At 41.2% G+C, this 17336-nt stretch overlaps 1 protein-coding gene across 2 annotated transcripts in view; it reads right to left on the bottom strand.

Moving 5' to 3' along the window:
- Positions 1-12432: 12432 nt before the first annotated feature.
- The window catches only part of LOC139262119 (sideroflexin-1), a 141950-nt gene continuing 137046 nt past the window's right edge, over positions 12433-17336 (bottom strand). For both annotated transcript variants that reach the window (XM_070877269.1, XM_070877270.1), the window contains exons 10-11: positions 17143-17190; positions 12433-13972 (exon numbers count right to left, since the gene is read on the bottom strand). In XM_070877269.1, coding sequence (XP_070733370.1) covers positions 13876-13972; positions 17143-17190 — 145 coding nt within the window. In that variant the 3' untranslated portion in view covers positions 12433-13875. The remainder of the gene's footprint in view (positions 13973-17142; positions 17191-17336) is intronic.

The following is a 17336-nucleotide window of genomic DNA, read 5'->3' as shown; positions in this document are numbered from 1 at the left end:
CTGCTCCCCATAATCCTTTACTCCCTTATCGTTCAAAAATCTCCACCTTAAATATATTCAAACTCCCAGCCTCCACAGCTCTGGGACAGAGAATTCCATAGATTTAGAACCCTCAGAAGAAATTCCTCCTCATCTCAGTTTTAAATGGGCAGCCCCTTATTCTGAGACTATGCCCCCTAGTTTTAGTTTCCCCTATGAGTGGAAATATCTTCTTTGCATCCACCTTGTTGAGCCCCCTCATTATCTTATATGTTTCGATAAGATCACCTCTCATTCTTCTCAACTCTAATGAGTATAGGCCCAATCTACCTTAAGTCAACCCCCTCATCTCCAGAATCAACCTAGTGAACCTTCTTTGAACAGCCTCCAATGCAAGTGTATCCTTTCTTAAATACAGAGACCAACACTGTACGCAGTACTCTAGGTGTGGCCTCACCAATACCCTGTACAGTTGTAGCAGGACTTCTGTTTTTATACTCTCCCTTGCAATAAATGCCAACATTCCATTTGCCTTCCTGATTACTTGCTGTACCTGCATACTAACTTTTTGTGTTTCATGCACAAGGACCCCCAGGTCTCTCTGTACTGCAGCACTTTGCAATTTTTCTCCATTAATGTTTTTTTCTATCAAAGTGGATAACTTCACATTTTGCCACATTATACTCCTTCTGCCAAATTTTTGCCCACTCACTTAGCCTGTCTAAATCCCTTTGCAGATTTTGTGTCCTCCTCACAATTTGCTTTCCCAACCATCTTTGTATCATCAGCAAACTTGGCCACATTACACTCTGTCCCTTCATCCAAGTCATTAATATAGATTGCAAATAGTTGAGGACCCAGCACCGATTCCTGCGGCACCCCACTAGTCACTGTTTACCAACCGGAAAATGACCCATTTATCCCGACTCTCTGTTTTCTGTTACAAAGGTGTGCAAACACTTGCAAAAAGTGGTAAGAATTTGTCTTGAGACCACTTCAATTTATGCACACACATTTCATTTGTGAATGCTATGTATATTTATTTCTGTGCATATTTCCTTCCTTTCTGAAGGCATTGACTCTTGCTGGGAAGCCCTTCGATAATTAGATAGTGGAGGGAGGCTCATGTGGAGCATAAACACCTGCTGGGCCGACTGGCTTATTTCTGTGTTGCAAATACTTTGTAATGTGGCACTTGGATTAAAAGCTGCTGGGACTGAACAACAGTCAGTGAGAAAAGTCCCAAACCCTGCAACCAGTAAGTATGGGATATATGGAAAATAAAACTAATTACCCAAACTCTGGATAGGATACCAGTCAGTCTCCAGTACCTTTTCCAATTTGTCATTCTTTCTCTCGATCTCTGAAGAATGTCTGTTAGCAGGCTATTTGAGAATGGGGAACTACAATTGAGCCCAATCCTAACCCAATGTTCATACATGCGCACTTTCAAGTAGGGATCATTGGATAATGACCAGGAGCAAGAATCTAACCTGATTTCTCTCTACCTAGGTAAGGAGCTCCGAGGGCTCCCCCAAACCCTAACCCTGCTTTGGTTGAGCTTGGCTAACTCAGCACAGACCAGGAATTAAATCTGTGATTTTCTCATCAGTATGCCTTCTTCTAGAGGCCATCATCCAGGACAAAATACATTTTCACTTGAAAAAACGTTAATTAATAATTTGTGAAAGGCAATTCATGTCTGACAAACTTAATTCTTTAATGAAATAACAGGGAAGGTTGATGAAGAAAGTACAGTTGTGTCATCATCATAGGCAGTCCCTCGGGATCAAGGAAGATTTGCTTCCACTCATAACATGAGTTCTTAGGTGACTGTACAGTCCAATACAAGAACCACAGTCTCTGTCACAGGTGGGACAGACGGTCGTTGAGGGAAGGGGTGGGTGGGGCTGGTTTGCCACACGCTCTTTCCACTGCCTGCGCTTGATTTCTGCATGCTCTCGGTGACGCGACTCGAGGAGCTCAGTGCCCTCCCGGATGCACTTCCTCCACTTAGGGCAGTCTTTGGCTAGGGACTCCCAGGTGTCAGTGGGGATGTTGCACTTTATCAGGGAGGCTTTGAGGGTGTCCTTGTAACGTTTCCGCTGCCCACCTTTGGCTTGTTTGCCATGAAGAAGTTCCAAGTAGAGCACTTGCTTTGGGAGTCTCGTGACTGGCATGCGAACTATGTGGCCTGCCCAGCAGAGCTGATCAAGTGTGGTCAGTTGTGTATAGGCGCGGTGGCAACATGGATATAAAACTGGCTAAGGGACAGAAAGCAGAGAGTAGTGGCGAAGTTGTTTTTCAGACTGGAGGGAAGTATACAGTGGCGCCCCAGCTGTTAATATATTACCAATGCTCATTTTGATATATATTAATGACCTGCACTTACGTATAGGAAGTAAAATTTCAAAGTTTGTGGATTACTACATTTCCAAGTTTTGTGTAAAACAGTGAGGATAGTAGCAGACTTTAGGAGTACACTGGTGAAATGGACAGACACATGGAAGATGAAATTTAATGTAGAGAATTAAAGTGAATCATTTTGGTAGGAAGACTGGGGATAGGTACTATTATCACAATGGTACAATTTTAAAGGGGGTGCTGGTACAGAAAGAACTGAGGGTTCACAAATACAAATCTTTGAAGGTGGCAGGACAAACTTATAAAGCTGTTAAAAAAAATGGGATTCTTGGCTTTATAAATAGAGGCAGAAAATACAAAAGCAAGAATGTTATTCTAAACCTATATAAAACATTGGTTGGGCCTTAGCTAGAGTGTTGTGTCCAATTCTGGTCATCACACTTTATGAAGGATGTCAAGGCTTTGGAGAAGGTGCAGAGGAGATTTACCAGATTGATACCTGCGATGAGGGACTTCAGTTATGTGGAAAGACCTGAGAAACTTGGATTGTTCTCCTCAGAGCAGAGAAGGTTAAGGGGAGATTTAAAAGAGGTGTTTAAAATTATGAGGCACTTTGATAGCATCAATTAGTAGAAACTGGTCCAGATGTTGCTGGAGAAATAATGGTGTGTTAATGGCATATACAGTAATTAATGTGTAAATCAGCCAGCTGCTTCAAAGGATTTAGAGATACACCGCAAGTTGTGCATCTCCAGAATATGCTGGTCAGTTTCTGCCACTCCGCTGTTCGCTTCCACAACAGAAGGTTACAGAAAAAAGTCCAACTGCAAGATGCCCTGCTCCAGCAAAATCCAGCCCAATGTTTCCAGTAGCGGGTGAGTAGGTAACCAGAAAACACAGATTTAAGACAATTGGATAAAGTACCAGAGGGATGAGGAGAACTATTTTTACGCAGCTAATTATAATAATCTGGAATGCACTGCCTGACAGGGTGGTGGAATCAGATTTAATAGTAACTTTCAAAAGTGAATTGGATATATACTTAAAGGGGAAAAAATGTAGGGTAATGGGGAACAAGCAGAGGAGTGGGAGTAATTGCATAGCTCTTTTAGAGCTAGCATAAGCAATAATGAACTGAATGGCCTCCTTTTGTATTGTAAGATTCTATTCTTAAGCCACACATTGTCTTCAGTAATTGAATCATGGAGGGGGATGCATTTTTAAATGTACTGTTAGAAAAATAAAGTTGACAATCGTGAACCTTAGCAAAACAAATTAATAAATCATGTTGAAATAACCAATACGTTAGGCTGCAGTTCACAATCTATTCGAAGACAAGTTTAGATTTACAGTATTTCAACATGTCAGTGCCTGTATACTTTCAGCCGACAGGATGTGCTCCGCTTCCCTCTTCATTCCACTATGTCTGCAAAGTGCTCCATCTAGTGATGAATTTGGAAACTGCAAAAACTTAAGTTAAATTTAAACATTCAGACTTGGATCTCAATATTAAGCAAGAAGGAAAAAAAGCATGACACAGGGTGAACCTGAGCTTGGAAAAATAGCTACTATTTTGTCTCCTAATTGCTGACTGTGAAAATCAGCTGCAGTGTGACCAGATTTGGGATTGAGGAAATCCTAGGGGTGAGAATTTTGAGTGCAGGTAAGACACAAGACATCACCTTACACCACAAATATAAAGTGCACCTATCATATGGTCCGCAGGGGACTGACAGTCTCGGATTTTAATCCAGCTTTGTTGCTGCACCTGCTATTTTACCAGTTGACTGCGATGTTCTTGCATTGAGAAGGTCAGGCATTGTGGTATAACATCAGGTGGTACAAATCCCAACCTAAAAAGCTAAGCTTTTAAAATGACAACTGTTGGCCTGCTGTATAACCATTCAGATTTTAATCATTCTAAAGATTACATCACCTTGTAATGATCATTCAAAATTAAACTGGCGGTGAGTAGCATTTCTTGCCTGCATTTGCGTTCTGCATGGAGCTTTGCCTTTCCCAGCTTCATAACAATGCAAGAAGGCAGTGAAAGGTACGTGAAACATTAAGCTAAATAGAATAAGGTAGTTAAAGTGGTCTCTGGAATAGAGTGTGTATCATAAATAGGATTTTTTTGCTATCTATCAACATCATTCTAAACTGATGATAGTGGAGGACCTGACCTGTTTGAGGATTATTTTTCAAATAATCAAACTATATAAATTGTTGTTTGTCATAAAAGGCCTGGAATCATGAGTATTCACTCTTCCTCAATCTGGCCAACTGAATAAAGAGCTATCTACTGTGACATTATTATAATTCCATACAACTTTATCAATTAAAACAGATCATCTGGTCATTATCACATTGCTGTTTGTGGGAGCTTGCTTGTGCGCAAATTGGCTGCCACGTTTCCTACATTACAACAGTGACAACATTCCAAAAGTACTCCATTGGCTGTAAAGCGCTTTGAGACATCTGGTGGTCGTGAAAGGCGCTATATAAATCCAAGTCTTTCTTTTTTTTCAAATTTATCTGATTTACTGTGCAGTACTGCATAAACACACCATGCAATGGTAATGCAAGGCCACCTGCTTGATACTTAACCATAGTAGGAGGTGGGTGGGGTGGATTGACCCATCCTCCTCCATGGAGGTGTGTGGGGTTGCTGACCCATCCACCTCCATGGCACGAACCTGGTATTGCAGTACTTCCAGGAACGGTGCAGTGGCTCTCGGCCTTTTGGCTAAGAGCATTGGCGCAGAGTGATCCTTGATGTGTGCAAGGTGACCTCTGGCGTTTGTGATTTGACAAAGAATTGGAAAGATTGGCTACGAATAAAAAAAAAAAATAAACAGAGTGTCACTAAGTGGAAACGAGCCTTCCTACAGACTGAATTGAAAATGAGAATGTGATTTTTGCCATAGCAACAAGAAAATGATTTAATTCCCTTAGAAAATGTTCACATCTGATTCCATCAAAGGATGGTACTGCACCAAAAAGCCATAAGGGAAAGTGATTTAATGAGCTTAAGGCCAGCAAAATGCTATTGGATTAAGGAGTCTCAACATAATATAAGAACATAAGAATTAGGAACAGGAGTAGGCCATCTAGTCCCTCGAGCCTGCTCCGCCATTCAACAAGATCATGGCTGATCTGGCCGTGGACTCAGCTCCACTTACCCGCCCGCTCCCCATAACCCTTAATTCCCTTATTGGTTAAAAATCTATCTATCTGTGACTTGAATACATTCAATGAGCTAGCCTCAACTGCTTCCTTGGGCAGAGAATTCCACAGATTCATAACCCTCTGGGAGAAGAAATTCTTTCTCAACTCGGTTTTAAATTGGCTCCCCCATTTTTTGAGGCTGTGCCCCCTAGTTCTAGTCTCCCCGACCAGTGGAAACAACCTCTCTGCCTCTATCTTGTCTATCCCTTTCATTATTTAAAATGTTTCCATAAGATCATCCCTCATCCTTCTGAACTCCAACGACTAAAGACCCAGTCTACTCAATCTATCATCATAAGATAACCCTCTCATCTCCGGAATCAGCCTAGTGAATCGTCTCTGTACGCCCTCCAAAGCTAGTATATCTTTCCTGAAGTAAGGTGACCAAAACTGCATGCAGTACTCAAGGTGCGGCCTCACCAATACCCTATACAGTTGCAGAAGGACCTCCCTGCTTTTGTACTCCATTCCTCTCGCAATTAAGTTTCCCTTCAGTTCCCTTCACTCAAGTTGCCCTTCAGTTTAACTTTCATCTATTTTTTCTAAGAATTGATTTTGGCAGTTTTGATATACTTAGTTATATTTTTCTTATTACATTAGCTTGATTATCTAGTTTATTCAATAAAATAATCTAATAGATTGAAGATTCCAATATATAATGTCATAAAAGATCAAAAAGACCCTTTTAATTGATATTCAAAAGAACTGTAATGTATACATTCAGGAATGAAGCTTTTTTTTTTAATCATTGTTTTACTTCCATAGCTATGCAAGTATCAGTTCTCTGGTTTGAATTAAAAATACATTTATTAACTTTAATTTTTAAATACACCATAACATGCCAAAATAATAATTCTAGTTTGATAAAGTATTATAAAGTTTTTTTTTGACAAAAACACAAATTAACTACTGTATAAAGTAATACAACTTTTATCAGCATTTCCAAGTTTTGTAACCATATGCCATTTGATATGGCTGAGGTACTAGACTGTGTAATTAGATCACACAACATAATTCTGATGCGGATTTCAGGAAATAGAGTACATTATTTTTTAGTTATGCTGTACTGTTAGCAGTTATTCTAATTTTACGCTGAATTTTCCAAAGCTACAACCAGGGTAGGCTGGTTCAGTGAAAGTGATTTTTTTTTTGTTGAATTACTATCTTTTTTTTGTTGAATTACTAACTTTTTATATTATAGTTTAGACAAACATCATCCTTAGATTAATTCACTGAAAAATATACTTTTTTTTATCAGGGCAGGTTATCAGGCTGTTAAGAGAAGCAAAGGAGGAAATAGCAGAGGCTCTGACCATCATTTTCCAGTCCTCTCTGGCTACATATGTGATGCCAGAGGACTGGAGGACTGCTAATGTTGTACCTTCGTTTAAAAAAGGAGAAAGGGATATACCGAGTAATTACAGGCCAGTCAGCCTAAACTCAGTGGTAGGAAAATTATTGGAAAAAATCCTGAGGGACATGATCATTCTTCATTTGGAAAGACATAGATTAATCAAAGACAGTCAGCATGGATTTGTCAAGGGGAGGTTGTGTCTGGCTAACTTGATTGCATTTTTTGAGGAAGTAACCAGGAGGGTCGATGAGGGAAGCGCGCATGATGTAATGTATATGGATTTTAGCAAAGCTTTTGATAAGGCCTCACATGGCAGACTGATCACGAAAGTAAAAGTCCATGGGAAATGGCAAGTTAGATCCAAAATTGGCTCAGAGGCAGGAAACAAAGGGTAATGGTTGATGGGTGTTTTTGTGACTGGAAGGCTGTATCCAGTGGGGTTCCGCAGGGCTCATGTTGGGGGTATGATTAAGAAGTTTGCAGATGACACTAAAATAGGCTGTGTGGTTGAAAATGAAGAAGAAAGCTGCGGATTGTAGGAAGATATCAATGTACTGGTCAGGTGGGCAGAGCAGTGGCAAATGAGATTCAATCCGGATCAGTGTGGGGTAATGCATTTGGGGAGGTCTAACAAGGCAAGGGAAAACACATTAAATGGTACGACACAGAAAAGTGTAGAGGAACAAAGAGACTTTGGAGTGCAGGTGCACAGATACCTGAAGGTAGCAGGCCACGTAGATAAGGTGGTTAAGAAGGCAAATGGAATACTTGCCTTTATTAGTCAAGGCATGGAATACAAGAGCAAGGAGGTTATGCTTGAACTGTATAAAACACTGGTTAGGCCACAGCTGGAGTACTGTGTACAGTTCTGGTCACATTACAGGAAAGATGTGATTGCACTGGAAAGGTTTCAGAGATTTACAAGAATGTTGCCTGGTCTGGAGAATTTTGGCTATGAGGAAAGATTGGAGAGGCAGGGTCTGTTTTCTTTAGAACAGAGGAGGCTGAGGGGAGACCTGATTGAGGTGAATAAAATTATGAGGGGCCTGGATAGAGTGAATCGGAAGGACCTGCTTCCCTTGGCAGAAGGGTCAACAACCAGGGGGCATAGATTTAAAGTAAATGGGGGAGGTTGAGAGGAAATATGAGGGGAAATGTTGTCACCCACAGGGTGGTGGGGGTCTGGAACTCACTGCCTGAAAAGGTGGTAGAGGCAGAAAGCCTCACCACATTGAAAAAATACTTTGATGTGTACTTAAAATGCCGGAACCTACAGGGCTATGGACCAAGAGCTTGGAAAGTGGGATTAGACTGGATAGCTCTTGGTCGGCCAGCGCGGACACGATGGGCCGAAATGGCCTCCTTCTGTGCTGTAAATTTTTATGATTCTATGATTCCATGAGCTTATTGCAGCTACAGTACATAGATCAGGATTTTGATTTTCCCGGAGAAGGAACACATTTTTTATTCGTATAAAATATCCATTTCTTTCATTGGTTTGCTTCTGACGTCCAGCTTCAAGTAGTAGTTTACTGAGGACCTGGGTTATAGGATCAAACTTTTCTGGAATGTGTTAGCATGGTTGCTCCTCATTAGCGTGTACTACTGTTCTGAGAATTCCGACAGCATCAGGAATGAGTTAGCAATGTCTCAGTCTCAGCTACTTACCACATGGGGAGATACGTAACAAATTAAGTTTGTTCCACCAGCCACCTAGGTTAAAAGTATAGTATCTTAATGTGTAACCAAAATTACAGTACTGTACTACATGTCACTTTTAATCCATTTTGTGAATATGAAATAAAGAATCATCAAAAGCATCTTAAGTACTATGGGCTAGAATTTCCACTCCATTTCCGCCGGATTTTTCGGCGGTACTGCTAGTTTACGGCGGAAAACCACCCGGTGAGAATCCGGTGGTTTAGAAATACCGCTGGGGAGGTGATCGCTGGCATGCACAGTCGAAAAAAACGCTACCGCCCAAGTTTGGTTTCAGCGGTGACTCGCAGGCGAGTAGAAAAAAAATCGTCCACAAGAAAACAGCTGGAGCTGGGCAGTAGGCCAAAAAAGGTAAGTTAAAGTGTTTTTTATAATTTTTTTTACAGCGATTAAGTGGAAAAGTGTCCTGAGAATGTTTTCTGAATTTTTTATTTTTTGGAAAAAAATATTGTGTGTTTCCTCCCTCCCTAGGCCCAACCCGCAGCCTCGGATTAAATTTGAGTAAGTACTGCCCAACTTGATTAAGAATGCCCAATATGCCCAGGATCATGTTTTCTGGTGGGAATTTGTGTGCAAGACCCATTTTTCCTGCCGGCCGGAAATTTTTCCTTCTTTTGTGCAATCTTTTGTCCGCGTTAATTTACTAATCTTCGAGTTTTTTGGGGCGGCAATCCGACAGTGGCGGATTTTATGGAAATTCTAGCCCTATATATGTATTAAGACGCTTTTGATGATTCTGTATTTCATATTCCCAAATGAATTAAAAGGGAGTTAGCCAGAGTGGTGTTAGGGTTGACAAGTTGATTTCAGTGGCCCTGGGGAAGGGACACCAATTTTGGAACAGGACAAATGTGGGTGTCGGGTACAGATAGGATTGTTCCCATTTATGATGTTAGCATGGTCAAATATCCTATACTCACAGACAAGGCTCACAGGCAAGGAATGGCCACGTTCGCAGGGTGCTATATTCCAGCAAGGACTTGATGTCTTTGTATGTGGAAGGGAGGAAATTGCACATTTTTAAAAATGAGACAGAATTACAGTTCTTAAGTTCTAGTAAAGAACGAGTTAAGAGTAGGAAATGACTTTTGATTTTATCAGAGGGTCAGAAGCTCAAGAAGGCATCTAGCAAATATCATTGGATTTATTCACAGGAATGAATCCTCTCAAAAATATTTATATATGAGTACATTGTTCCTTTACATTTCATTTATTCTCAAAAAAATGATACCATCACATTGAAAAATGTGAACAAGGCTCAACTTAGAGATATAGGTAAAGAAAATGAGAGAAATCATCACCTTTTTGGAGATTATTGACTACAATATGAGTAGCATAATAAAATCCATTCTGAAATAATGGTCACCCTATTTCAGATTCCGAAAGATCCTTGCATGTAATTTAGATGTGATGTTTTCTTCCTCTTCTGCGTTGGTCTTCCAGCGAGTTGTATGCTCCAGAGTTGCTTTTAACCAGATAATCAATTATAACAATGAGGATTCTTTGATATTGGACATTGTAATAAGAGCAATCATCACGTCACCCGATTATCCTATCCTGGCCACACAGATAAATCATTACCGTTGAAGTGGTTGTGATTAGGAAAATAATACCTAGCAGATGCTAGACAACATTAGGCAGTAAACATTACACCTACTCTTTATCATAAAACATATCAGATCTTCTTTCCTTTTTAATGAATTGTGTGTTCATTAAGGTGAGAAATGATTGTTTTGGCCACTTCAGGCACCCAAGTGTTAGCATCAAGCACTCTCAGATTAAGTATTGCATAGCAAAGCTGCTTTTTCTCTGCCCCAAACTTAGAAAAACATTTTAAAATTTCCAACATCAGCCATCTAATTTGATTGAAACTGTTAATTCAGTGGCAAATTAGGGAATGTTTGTGTTGTAGGCCCATGACCATTAGGAATTTGATTAAAGGCTGTCTAGACTCACTTTGCACAGGACCCTCACAGCCGAGAGGAAACTTTCATTCTTGGTGTAGATTGGATTTGAATCCAGGTTCCAAAGGTGACAGGTCAGTGTCTAACTCTTTGCACAACCCTCCCCCATTCTTACTTTTTAATCTGTGCTTTTGAACATTTTGGGATAGCTAATGGTGAACCAGATGCTGATTTAAAAAAAAATGTAGTTCAAGCTGATAAACAATAGTTGTAGAGTTTAAGTGTCAGTTAGTGTCAATATTACAAACTATGGTAACCATGTTTACATATTAATAGAAGCCTTAGCACAATTGAGGTCAATGGGCATCAAAAGGAATACACTTCAGTAGATAGAGTCTGACACAAATGAAGATTGTTGTCATCATCAATTGGGAGGTGGGGGATGGAGGGAGGAGGAGGAATACACAAGACTTTGGAGTCAGAGGAATGGTGAGTATGGGTATTGTAGGTTACAGAGATCGGGAGGGACGAGACCGTGGGGTGATTTAAACAGAAGGATGACAATTTTAAATTTGTGACTTTGGGGGCTGGAAGTCAATGTGGGTCAGCAAGGATAGGTATGATGAGCAACCAGGACTTGGTGTGGGATAGGATAGGGGCCACAAAGTTTTCAATGAGCTCAAAGTTATGGAGGGTAGACATTAGGAGGTTGGCCAGGACAGCATTGGAGTTATTGAGTCTGGAGATGACAAGGCATGGAGGAGGGATTCAGTGGCAGATGAGCTGAGGTAATTTCAGGCAATTCTTAGGCCATTTCTGCTATGATGTCTTTGGACTCCACTGAGTCAACACGAAAGCTCCTGACAACAACAAATGGGATTGAGCTTTACATAAGAACGTAAGAAATAGGAGGAATAGGCCATTTGGCCCCTCGAGCCTGCTCTGCCATTCATTAAGATCATGGCTGATCTGATCTTGGCCTCAACTCCACTTTCTTGCCTGTTCCCCATAACCTTCAACTCTCCTGTAGTTCAAAAATCCATCTATCTCTGCCTTGAATATATTCAATGACTCAGCCTCCTCAGCTCTCTTTCTTGAAGATTCTCACCCTTTTACCAGCTTTACCAGATATCTTCGGCACTTCTTTGCTTCACCAAATAGAAGTTGTAATTATCAAACTAAGTAGCTAAATGTTTCTAACTGAAGAGAATGTATAACCCTTAGAGTATAGGTATGTGGGTAACCTCTTGATAAAAGTCTTCAATGGAAAAGAAAACCAGGTAGAATATAAAACAGGCAGCTGATTTGCTATCCCATGTTTTGCACGATCACTCAAGATGAGTTTCACCCCCATTGTGTTTGCCTTCTCACAGCCAATGAAGATATCATTTGCTGTACACTGTCTCTTAAAAAATTGATGTAGAAATCAGCATAGGTTTTACAAAAGGAAAAGAATACTTAAATTCTGGCCACCATGGAACATATTTGCACCACATAAAGTATACTGAGTTCTAGTGCTCAAGCAAATGGATGGCTGCTGCGGAACCAACACTGAAGGGCAATGCAGCAGAGTAATTGGTTGCTTTACAGTATTGAATTCACTGCCAAACACAAACAGATTTTGACATGGACAACTGCTATTTAGTTTTAGGGAAAATAAACTGTGTACACTGCGTCAAACTTTTCTTTAATGACAACACATTTCTCTTTGTAAGAGGATGAAAGCAATGTATTTTTTGAGCAAATGTATATTTAGACAATTAATAGAATATTCAAAACAATATAATACAAAAACTACACTTGTTTTTCTTGAAGTTTAACTTTATTCAGATTTTATTTTCCAGTTTCATCTAAATAATACATTTCCATTGATTGAAACACTGGCAAGACAACATACTAATACTTTTTCTATTAAAACTGTATTCCTATATTCATGACTTAATTTTAAAAGTCCTAAAGGCATTAGATATTTAGGAATGCAAATTATTTGAGAATTGCTTACAGAGCAACACTGAAGTTTGATTGCACAATTGTCAATGAGAATATAGGGACAAAATGTGCCACTTTTTATAGCCCTGTTAGTGCCTTTGGGGGGCACTAACTGTGCAATGGGGGAGAGGGTGCTACCGCCCCGCGGGAAATTGCCTCAGAGATTTGGGGGCGCTGTCCTGGCAGCGCTAGGCCCCACGGGTAGTGCCCCGGGCTGGCATGCAACCGGCAATGGTGTCATTGGCGTACGCACCAACCCCTCGCCGCCCCATGGGGGAAATTGCCCTGCAGGCCGTGAGACTGGCAGACATCCGCTGCGGGGGCGGAGGGGAGGCCTTTAGCACCCCAGGCCGCCATTATTATTTGTCGGCTGACTCTTGGGTTGGCCCGACCTTGGTGGCCCTAGTGTGGACCGGGCTGCCATCATGCAACCCGGCACTCCATCTTGGGTGTCGGGCTGCTTGCCCAGTCTCACGCGTCCCTGGTGTTCACCAAAGGGTCATGTAGAGTGCTCAGTGGCCCTCCCCTTCAATGGAAGCCCAATTCCACATCGGGAGTGGAACTTGCAGGCTGGGCGATAACAGTCCCGGCCCCGAAAGGTTACCGCTCCGAATCAGACCGAGGGGCAATTTCGTCCCCTATAAATGTTAAAACCATTATCATCTTCAGATCACAGATATCAAGTTCTGTATTATTTCAAGTATTTAATAGCTCACCTACCTAGATCTGCTGTCCTTTATTCTCTATCTGGAGTCTAAACTTTATTCAATTGCCAAAGTCCCACAAGACATACTATTTACCTTATGAAGAATTACCTTCTGATGCTTTCACTTACTGCCCTGGCACATAAGCTGAAGTGAAATGTTCAAGCTAACTCTCTAATACAATTATGTTTGCATAACACTTAGTACAGTCACAAGATTTATTTTCTGTTCTATTCTAATTAGCAAATGTTACCACTTGTTATAACTGTAAACACGGTACGAAAAACATATTAATAAGGTGGAATGTATTAAACACACAGGTGACTCATAGTAATGTTTTGTGCTGTGTCAGTTCACTGACAGAGGTTCACATTAGTATGGTATAAGTTATTTTAGAAACAGACTACATAAATGCAGACAGCACAAACCGTTGCCTTTTTATAGCAACATCTGAAACTAATATCAATCAGAATTAATTTAAATTAGTATTTTTAAGTCATTAAATAAGCTTTTTGAAAAACTATGTAAAAGTACAAATGGGTTAAGACAAAGAAAACCAGTTTTTAAAGTTTTGGCACATTGAACTCACTACAAACTGGATTGCTTGGTGTTTTTCTTCAGTTATTTTGTGCATTTACAATCCTTTGTTGAAGTAAACATATTCCACACCAGGACTGCTCTCTCGAACTTTAGCCTGAATATCATGCTCCAGATGGCTTACAGACATAGAACTGTAAGAAATTAAACAAAAGGCATTTCAAGACAGTTCAGGTATATAGTATGTCCCATGAGTGGGCGAAATGTGGATTGAAATCTAACTATGTAATTTTCATTCAAGTTTATTCGATGACTCTATAACTATGGTTTGGTTTTATATTTATATCCTAAAAAAAAAACGAAGTTGCTGCAGTGCATTCTGTAGATCCTACATACTGCTGCCACAGTGCAACTGTGATGGAGGAGGTGGATATTCATATAGTGGCAGAAGCACCAAATCAAGCAAACTGCTCTGATCTGCATTGTGTGCTTAAATGTTGTTGGCAGTTGCACCTACCAGGCAAGTGATGAATATTCCATTACACACCTGACTGGAGCCTTGTCAATGGTGTAGAGACTTTGAGCGATCAGGTGGTGAGACACTCATCGCAGAGTTTTCAGATTCTGTCACGCTCTTGTAGCCAAGGTGTTGAAATGGCTGGATGATGGTTGTGATATTGAAGGTTGTGGGGGTGGAGGGAGGTGGCTGGGCTTTCCCTTGTTCAAGATGGCTATTACCTGACACTTATGTGGCACAAATGTTACCCATCACTTTTTTAGCCCAGGCCTGGATTTTGTTCAGATACGACTGTAGGCTGACATGGATTGCTTCATTATCAGAAGGCTTGTGAATGGAGCTGAACACCGGAAACTTCAACAAACAGCCTCACTCCTGTCATGACAGAGGGTAGGTCAGTGAGGTAGCTAAAGATGGTTTGGATGAAGATGCTTCCTTGAGGAACTCCTGCAGTGATGTCCTGGGGCTGTGATGACTGGCCTCTGACAACCACAGCCATCTTTGTGTCAGATATGATTCCAACCACTAGAAGGGTTTTCTTTTAACCAAGATCTTGCTATGCTACTTAGTGCCATACTTGGTCACACGCTGCCTTAATATCTATGGCAGTTACTCTCAATTCTCCTTTGGTATTCAGCTCTTGTGTTCATGTCTGGCCAAAGCTGTGATGAGGTTTGGAGCCGAGTGGTTCTGACAGAATCTGAATTGAGCATTTCAGAGTAGGTTATTGGTAACTAGCTTCATGGCACTACTGAAATATTGGGCAGGATTTTAAATTGGAGGCAAGTAGGGAGCGAGTCCTAGATTGCGAATGGGAGAACTTTCCCTCAGGCCCTGCCAAATTTAACGGCAGGGCCTGATTAAATTTTTTTTCACCGTTTCCCACCCGCAGCCATGTATCAGAGAGGAGGGAGGGAAGAATCGGAAGCCATAATTGGGATTGCTGGGTCGGGGGTGGGAGGTTTCGAAGGCATTGACACGGGTCAGGGGGAGGTCTGGGTGAGATTGGAAGGATCTGGGGGGCGGGACTGATCGCATAACTTCCCTATTTTTCAATTCTACACCTCTAGAAATAAACCCTAGTGCTTGGTTTGCTTTTTTTACGGCCTTGTTAACCTGTGTTGCAACTTTAAGTGATTTGTGTATTTGTACTCTGAGATCCCTTTGCTCCTCCACCCCACCTAGAACCGCACCGTTCAAGTAATAAGTGATATCCCTATTCTTCCTACCAAAATACCTCACATTTATGTGTGTTGAACTTCATTTTCCAATTATATGCGCATTCTGCAAGTTTATTAATGTCTTCCTATAATTTGTTGCAGTCCTCCTCAGTATTGACTAGTCCCCCAATTTGGTGTCATCTGCAAATTTAGAAATTGTGTTTTTGATTCCATATTAATATTAAATCGTTAATATAAATTGTGAACAACAGTGGTTCGAGCATTGATCCTTGTGGAACGCCACTACCTATCTTTTGCCACTGTGAATAGCTACCTTTTATCCCTAATCTCTACTTTCTGTTTTGAAGCCAGCTAGCTATCCATTCTGCCACTTGTCCCCTGACTCTGCATTCTCTGACCTTATTCATCAGTTTATTATGGAGTACCTTATCGAAGGCCTTTTGAAAATCTAGAAGAATAATTAATTATTCTGTAAAGCAAAATAGATTACCACTGGCACTTTTGATTGCATCCACCAGAATGTTGAAAAAGATGAAAAACAGAGTGGAATCTAAGGAATTCAAGGGTAGATTCTATGATTAAGACAACAAAGGGTCAAAATTCCCCCTTTTTGTAAGGCCTCTGGCTGCCTGAAAGCGGCGGCCACGTGTCGGTGCGGAATGGTCGCCGAGTCTCTGTGGCGGGACCACTTCCTCAGGTTTGGAGCGGTGTTCGGGACCACTCCGTCCCTTTTACCCCGCACGTGCACACGCCACCTCTTACCGACTGGCGGGGACCTTTTCCCAAAATTGCTCCTCGGGAAATTGCCCCTTTCTCGGAATTGCCCCGTGGGAGCGGCACTGCCGCCGATCAATGCCCCCCAACAGCTTTTTCTGTCGGTACACTCTCTGTGGCTTGACAGCGTGGCCGCCCTTAAAGGGGAAGTGGCGCTGCCGTCGACGCTATGTTATTTTTTTTTTGACAGCCAACTGCCAGATCGGGCCGATAATTATGCCCGCGGGTTTGGCCGGGCTGCCAACAGTCGAAACCCTCCCTGGTGGCCAGTGTTTGCCACTGAAGTGGCTGCAGAGTTCGCAGCGGCCCTCCCCTTTAACAGAAGGGGATAGATGTTGTGAGACGGACCCACTGCAAGGGCGCTTCCGGCCCACACCCGACCGGAATACCTCACCGTGGACAAAAACATTTAAAAGAGCTGAATTTCTCTGGTATCTCTGCCCCATGAACTGAGCAGAGAAAAACTTTCAAAAACGGTAGGTGCGTCCCGTTTGGGATGGGGCTCAATTTCGGCCCCAAAATATTGATTCTCATGACCTGATGTTTGAGTTTTCTGACAGTCACATATCCAGTTCTACAGCTCACCAGGTATGCCAGAAGATTGTGACTTTTTAAAATGAGGCTGGTGTGACATATGTGTCTTGGAAAAGAAGAGTTGTTATCTTATAAAATGGATGATCATTTATCACAGTGAATATATTGGGTTTGGTGAAAGATTTCCGATTCAAGAGAAAGTAGAGGGATGCAATTCTAGCAACAAGATATGTATGGTCTTGAAACTGGACTTAAACGACAGGATGGCAGGAATTGCTTTTCCTTACTTTTTATATTTTATTGAGCAGAAATAATGCAAAATATCAACAGGCATATTGTTCATGAACTGGTTTCTTACCTTTTCTGTGGAAACAATGCACAACAAAGTGGTGTAGCAAATACCAAGCTGTAATAAGAAAGATTACCAACAATGAGAATGGACAAAATGCAACCAATTTTGCATATATATTCCAGCATAATGCATCTGAAATAGCCTAATATTTATGGGACTATCAAGGCAATATAATTTCCTGTGCATGTGCAAGAGATGCT

The sequence above is a fragment of the Pristiophorus japonicus genome, chromosome 4 (genome assembly GCF_044704955.1).
Source record: "Pristiophorus japonicus isolate sPriJap1 chromosome 4, sPriJap1.hap1, whole genome shotgun sequence".
NCBI classification, from domain to species: Eukaryota; Metazoa; Chordata; class Chondrichthyes; family Pristiophoridae; genus Pristiophorus; species Pristiophorus japonicus.
This window is presented reverse-complemented; position numbering and strand designations above follow the sequence as displayed.